Below are 7,981 nucleotides of genomic sequence, written 5' to 3'. Positions count from 1 at the left end.
TTTGCATGACACATGTTTTGTGTTAAAGTTACAGTTCCTGTTGTGTGGTGGGAACGCAACACACAAAACTGGCCAGGGACCACAAGTGACCCAGGGCGTGCACCATAAAGGAACTAACTGGTTCCTGAAAAGAAAGTTTCAGCAGTGGGTTGGTGCCTGTAGACTACTGGAAACTGTGTGAAGAGTTTTGAAAACTGGACTTCAGTATTAAAAAAAACCTTGTTAGAAACAAACAAATTGTAATTAACATCATATAGAATGTGTTTCCTAGCAATGCTATGGGGTAAATACCTACTGGAAGGCCAAATCCAGTCCCTGACACACTGATGACTTGACAAACCTCTGAAATTGCATCAAAGACATTTGATCATCAGAGAACTTGTCTTTCAGTTTTATGAAAATACAAGTGCATTTCTACTGAGTAAATTTACTGCAGTGCACTGTTAGTAGAGGGAAAAACACACTGTTTTATACAACTCATTCAAACTGAGTTATTGTCTACCCTATATATATAAAATCCTAAGCCTAAAAGTGCAACAATTTTGTGCAATGATTTTATGTGACATTTTTATGTCACGCTTTAAATCGGGCTTATTTTAAAACCTACTTAGATATGTTTGGTATCATTCTTTTCAGAATTTATCGTACTTTAATGTGATGTTGTTAGATTTTCAGATTCTTATTTCATTGTTAAATTATAAACAAAAAAATATCAAGAACTCACGTCCCGCAAGACAAGCCTTTATGCCAAGAGATTTAACACTAGAATTACCAGAGCCTACGAAAAAACTCGTAGATCCGTCCCACCTTAAATCGCTTTGCACCTCTCCATCAGCGTCTTTTGTCCTGTAAATGTGTCGATAAGCAGCAAGCAGCCTGCTATCACATCCCCCACCGCCGCACAGTTTTCTCAGCTCAAGTCTGTTTACCTGCGTGTCAGTTGCTTAGAGTTGTATAGAGTGAGAAGTCAAGCAAAATGACACCTTTTATAAATACTATATAGTTATTTGGAGCACATGCATTTCATGTGTGTTCCGTGTCTACAACAATCTATATAAACACATTGTTAAAACAGAAATGTTTTTCATGTTTTACTAATAATTGACAAAATGTAGACATGCAGACCTCTGTTATAGCTCTTCTTTATGTGAAAACAGCACTGTCAGATGGGTTTGGTGTAGTGGCATCGTGTATACGACTGAAAGAATATAACTGAATAAAAAAAAAAACAAAGCTAACCTTTACAAGTATCATAAATTTACACAGGCTGTTACAGACTCAAATCAAATGTATGTTTTTATTCTAAGATAGTAAGAATAAGAGCAGCTTGAACCCATGAAGTTTGGATTACCAATCAATAGTTGTTACTGTTGCGCCACCAAAGGGATCGTATCAAAGGGGTGTGAATTGTACCCTAACGCAGGTTCTTTTTCTGCAGTTATATTCTTAAATAGAAGCGCACTTGTTCTGTTATATTTGTACCTTTTGTGAAAGTGTTTATTTGATATTTGGACTTCAGGCTTCACACATTAAACACGTCATGAAAATGAAAAACGTTTCTGTTTTAACAATGTGTTTACATAGATTGTTGTAGACACGGAACACACATGAAATGCATGTGTTCCAAATAACCATATAGTATTTATAAAAGGTGTCATTTAGCTTGACTTCTCATTCTATACAACTCTAAGAAACTGACACGCAGGTAAACAGACTTGAGCTGAGAAAACTTTGGGGCAATGGGTGGATGTGATAGTAGGCTGCTTGATGCTTATCAACACATTTACAGGACAAAAGACGCTGATGGAGAGGTGCGAAGCAATTTAAGGTGGGATGGATCTATGAGTTTTTTCATAGGCTCTGGTAATTCTAGTGTTAACCATACCCAGGGCCGGAAATAAATGACAAAGAGTAGAACAGCTGCTGTACAGGCTTTTAAATGTTCGAAGCACCGTGCAAGATGCAGATCACACGTTACGGCAGCAAACCAGCAGCTGATTGAGCAAAGAGGAGGTGAAATAAACCTGTATTTGTTTTCCATTTTATCACCGTTTAAGAGGGTGTTTCAGAGGAGCAACCACTTCTCTTTAGGGTGTGTTCAGCCCCCCTCTTCACAACACGAGTGGCAGAGACACATAGTGGCTGACGCGTTGTGCAGGTTGGAGGAGGGGGGGTTTGGGGGTTGCCGAGCGCAGCGAGCAGGGGGAACCCCCTAGAATAGGTAGAAATTTCTACGTGATGACTTACCGATTCTCTTTCAGGAATGTTCAAAGGATTGATGCTACACCCTTGGGCTATCCACATGTCTAGACAGGCCATGATTTAGGACATGGTCAACAATTGATACTCTTAACGTATATCATTAGAGACCTGAGTTCTTTGCAGTCATCTCCCATCAGTTCTTTCAGCTTGCATCTGAACCCTTCCTCTTCTTCGTCCTTTTTGGGTTTGTAAACATTCTATTCTTTGGTTTCCATGATCAAATAAAGCTATAACTCCAGAAACCATTTTTGTGTGTGTGTATGTACTGATTTGTTTATTAACAGATTTGTAATGATTGCTTAATTCATTGCAAAATAGAGCCACTTTGAGTCAATGATTTGGGATTGATTGTCGTCAGGAAGCATTATTTTATTGTATCACTTTCAACTACTTTTTTTTGTCTACTTATGACTTGTGTCTAGTGTTTTACAAAAGGGTCATTAGTGAATGCGATTGGTGTGCATGTAATGTGAAATGTTTGACTGTTGTGCCGAAGTGGTTGATGATCTACTCATATGGCTTTTAGAACCAACCACATGTGCCACTGGCTTGAACAAACAGGCAAAGCAACTGAGAAAAAACTGTAAATATTTTGGGTGAGTCATACCCTTTTGCAGCTTAACCATACCATTATGCTGTATTGCATGAACTGTTTTCAGAAATGTACTCACAGCAATGAGAATGTTAAAAATGTTTCTGGAAATGTGCTGAAGAAACTGGAGAAAAAAAAGTATGGTAATAGACAGCAGTGAACATATGAAAAATATGTATTGATAGATTAAAGCAGTCTTAAAAAGAGTACAGCGCACAAATGAAACAATCAAAATATGGTCATTGTCAAGCTTTATTTTATATACTGTAGCTTATTTTATTAATACAATTTCATTACAAAGTAATTTTCAAGCAAGTTAGCTTAAATGTTTAAATGTTTTAAATATGATAACAGTGACAAAGTTCAAAAAAGAACAATAAAATATACAATAGTTTTTATATTTTATTTATGTAAGCACTCGTTTAAAAAAAAAAAACACTGGGAGAGAATGTTAGTTTTTTCAACCAGACCAGCTGGGCCTCTTCTAAAAGACACGGTCTTTGAAAGTACTGTAATGTTCACAAGGCATAATGACAACAATATATTTAAACCAAGCAAGAAATGCATATGTACAAATATCAAACATAAAAATGTATAAAAAAATGCATTCCTAGCAAAATCTAGATAAGTATGCATGAATAACGCATGTCAGGTATATTAATGCAAGAATTATAAAAACCTGTAAAACATGTAAAGTCAAAGCTTCACAGAGAGGGAATTGAACATTGTAGTGCACTAGAGAGCATCAGTCGGTGCTAAGCCGAATTCTTCATTTTATAGGTTCCTTCAATTTTGGTAGTACATTTTCAGATAAGGTAAAAAATTTATGAAGTATTCACAGTTGGTGCAAAGCAAGTCACCATTACATATATTATTTAAAATACCCAATGTCAGCTAATACTCTTTTTGGAGTTTGCAACTTGCTTCTCTTCAGGGTTTTGATTGTATAATCCAGATTGTCTATATTTCTTAATTTCCACATTGGTCACTGGTTTTAATTTCTGTCAGGTATTTAAATGTTAGCTAATTTGACCTCCTGACTGAGGATCTTGCTTATTTACACTCATCCTTTGCTGACTTTTGAATGCTTGGGTTGTGTTAGCAGAGTAGGTTGATTCTCCATTGTGTGTATTAAGACTTTCATCCTTAACGTTATCTAAAACATGTAAAATATGTAAGAAATTCATTAGATAATAATACTGAAAACATGTTATAAACCATAAAAACAAATATTTATTTTGGATTCATTAATAATCTACCCATCCATCCATTTTCTGGACCTACTTTTTCCATTATAGGGTCACAAGGAGCTAAAGGCAGCCATCCCCTGCTGTACAAGGTGAAAGGCAGTAATGGACCCTTAACAAGACTCTAGTCTGTCACTAGGTAGATACACACACACCAGTTCAATTCAAAAGGCACCAATCCGAGTAATTTGAGAGTCTCTGGGAGTGTGCGAGAAATCTTACATGGATATGAGGAGAACATACAATGACAAAGGGTCTCATTTATTAAGCTTACGGATGCACAAAAATAGGCCAGAAATGTGTGTATGTAACTTCCCACACAAATGTCTGGATTTATAAAAGAAAGCTTAACGAGGGAGTGTGTGCATATTTACAGCAACTCTGACCCATATATGCACAACATCTCGGAGAAACTGGGTTAAGTAGGGAGATGCGGCCAAACAAGGTAATTAACGACTCACATGCATAAAGTGTGTTGACGTGACCGACATATTACACCTCAAAAGTGATAAATATGTTCAGACTATATTTTAATTAATTTTTAAGAGGGCCATCGCTGCATCTTTGCACTGAAGAACTTTTTTGGTTTTATTTGTCAGTATGTTTCAGCTACCTATTGTCACTTACAGTATCAGGTAACAGGCAGGCGGGTCAGGAATATCTTAGCCAAGCTCCACTGCATCATGCCTGCTGTGCTGGAAGCCATTTATCAACTGGCCAGTTTTTGTATAGTTTGCATACACATGCATAAAACATAACGCGTTTTTGCCAACACTGTCCAGTTCTCTTAATCGTTCTGCACTCATAATGCATAAAGGCAATCTTCCAAGAATGAAGCTGCTTTTATTAACTGTGAGCAGTGATATTCCATTAACAAACATGTCAACTGTGATGTTAAGATGAGACTGACACAACATCGTGGCCCGGTGGCTTAGGTCAACCCATGATTCATTTATCTGACAGCTTTGACAGACATGATGGTGCTGTACATGGTAGTTGGCTTATTGGTAAGGTAATTGAATGAAAGCTCACTATTTTATATGGCCTCTATACTATTCATTATAACAGCAATCATGTAATTACTGTGTCAGGTAATAGCGACTGAATGCTCAGATGCTGGTGCCTTATGCCTTTCCCTAGCTCCCAGAAAGCACAGGAGAGGCGCTATAATGGCACTAATGATCTCAGTTGCAGTGCACAGCCAGATAGTCTTGAATGCAGGTGGCGGTGTGATGATGCATCAAGTGGGAGGCTGCTCTACCAGCCAGTGAGGTTCTGCAGCATCGTACTTGCATATAAGGTTGATTAGCATGTTCCATATATAAATGTTTCAGGGTGATGTTCAAGGCATGTTCACGTACAGCCATTTACAAGTTGAGGGTGATTTATATGAGGTAAATTGAGTAGAAATGTGCACACGCCAAGTTTTATAAATCTGATTTTTTTTTTAGTATACGTGACACACATATTATTACTTTAGCATCCACTCAATGTGTTATAAATGAGGCCCCAGGGCAGAAATAATAATCTTCATGTGCTTGTAATAGTCAAAGCAGATACAGATAGTAGAAAATGATTGTTGTTATTTCTGTTGTTTATATGAATATGTGAGAAACTGTACTGATGTATCATCCAACACAAGGTTAGTTCCTACCTTATGCTCAAAAGAAGTCAGTATAAGCTCTGGTCCCACACAACCCAGAAGTGGACAGGCAGATATAAAAATAGATTGATATATTGTGTATTGAATATATAAATATATATTTAAATAAGTTCTTTGAATTTCTGTAAACTATCAGCCTTCTGTGACAGGACATATCATGGCCTACACAACCATTGCTGACATTTTAAGTGCTGTCTCTCTGTAAGCCCAAATGAAATGAGCAGGATCTGAACATGCTAGGATACGTGTTACAATTCACTTGAACAGAAAAAATAAATTAGTACTTTAAGTAATTAATTAATATGTAAGCACATTTTACAGTCTTGAATTATGGATGGTTTTTACCATCACATCATGCTTTTTGCAGCATAGGATTTTTTTGTCAGGGTGACTTGGCATCTACCCACTGGCCACTATTAGATAATCAGGCACTTGTAGATTCTTCTAGTATAAACTTTGCATAAGTTGAAAAACAATACCTCCACCAAATTCAGTTCAAAGTTCAGACTTGGCACTAATGGAGCTCTCATGTGTTACTTTTCCTTCTCCACTGGTGACAACTGATGGTTCAGCCTTTCCTCTACACAGCAGCCTTTGAAGCCCATCACGAAACTTCTCAGCACCAAAAATATACACCAAGGGATCAAGAGTGCCATTGAGACAAGTGAGGAAAGAGGTCACACGATTGCCCAAGAGCAAAGTCCTTCTGAGTGGGCAGGGAGCTGTGGGCTCACCATGTGTGAGAATGAAGGTGGCCCGGCTAATGTGATAAGGAAGAAAGCATACAAGGTATATGAGAAGCACCAAGCTGATGGTGCGTAGAGCCTTGGATTTGAGACCAGGCTCAAGTCTCACGCCTTGTCTAAGACTCTGGGCAATCAGGAGATAACTGGTGAGTGTGACAAGGAAGGGAGGAGTGAAGGCCAAAGCAAGGGAGATCAGAGCGCTCTTGGAAGCCTTTTCCCGGTACAGCTGCAAACAGACTGTGATGTTGTCCACTTGTGCAGTTTGTCCAGATACCAGCAGGGGTGCCATAGACACAGTCACGAGGATCCACAGTCCTGCACTAACAAAATGAGCATATCGGGAACGGCGAATTTTCAGGGAGCGCACAGCATGCACAACAGCCAAGTAGCGGTCACCTGCCACACAAGCCAGGAAATAAAGGCTAGCGTACATATTAACATAGAAAAGGAAGCCTGATATCCGACATGGGATTTCCCCAAAGGGCCAGTGTCCCCCTAGCAAGTGATACACAGCTCTCAGTGGCAGGATTGCCACATAAGATAGATCTGCCACAGCCAAATGTACCAGAAAAATGTTGGCTGGAGAGGAAGGCCCACGTTGCCCAGAGAAGACCCACAGAGCAAGTCCATTCCCTACAAGAGCCAACAAGAATATGACCAGGTAAAAAGCAGCAAACAAAACGTTTTCAAGGGAGCTTTCACTGCTGCAGTTCCCAAAGGTTTGATTGAAGTATGTTGAATCCATGGATGAGGAATGAGCTATTGTCAGTAGACCTGAAATGGACAGAAGAAAACAAATCATGGTTGTATACACAGGAATCAAACCTAAAGCTTTCTATACAATATATCCATCCATCCCACCAGCCTTAGAAGGCACACCCAGCAGTCCCACACCACAAGTTGAGTGGTCATCTAAATGCTAGTGAGACGTAGTTAGTAAGCTAGTAATAACCAGATCAATTGCTTACTACTCCAACAGAGCTCTAGAATGTTCTAGGTATACTGCAGTTGGGTGAATGCACTGCAGTGTGTATCCACTACAGCAGTGGTGATCAGCATTGGTCCTGGAGGGCCGCAATGGCTACAGATTTTCTTCCAACCCAATAGGTTAATGAAGTCAGTTATTGCTGTTGAGGCATTATTGCTCATGCAACATTTTTCTGCTTCATTTTAGTTGTTAACATTTACCACCATTAATTGCTTACTTTAGTCTTAAATTGCTGCATTCACTGTTTTTAATGGCTCCTTATTTGCAGTAAGATGAAAATGACAAAGGAATCAGCAGTTGTCCTTCTGCCTATAGCTTGTTTGCATTTACAGCTGTGTGCATTCATCATACCCTCTTAGAAGGAGACGGAAGAGAAAAAAGTGAAGGACTGAAAATTACTCATCACTTTTAGGCTTCAAATCATGTGAATGACATCCTTAGAAAGGGAAAAAAATGATAGGTCATGATATCAGAATGACCTGA

At 38.6% G+C, this 7,981-nt stretch overlaps 1 protein-coding gene across 1 annotated transcript; it reads right to left on the bottom strand.

The window, feature by feature from the left end:
- Nucleotides 1-3,281: 3,281 nt before the first annotated feature.
- Nucleotides 3,282-7,380, bottom strand: gpr17 (G protein-coupled receptor 17). The gene has a single exon (XM_051923588.1). The coding sequence runs from the start codon at nt 7,310-7,312 to the stop codon at nt 6,260-6,262; it is 1,053 nt and encodes a 350-aa protein (XP_051779548.1). The 5' UTR covers nt 7,313-7,380; the 3' UTR covers nt 3,282-6,259.
- Nucleotides 7,381-7,981: the final 601 nt, after the last annotated feature.

This window comes from Erpetoichthys calabaricus, chromosome 2 (genome assembly GCF_900747795.2).
Source record: "Erpetoichthys calabaricus chromosome 2, fErpCal1.3, whole genome shotgun sequence".
Lineage (NCBI taxonomy): Eukaryota > Metazoa > Chordata > Cladistia > Polypteriformes > Polypteridae > Erpetoichthys > Erpetoichthys calabaricus.
This window is presented reverse-complemented; position numbering and strand designations above follow the sequence as displayed.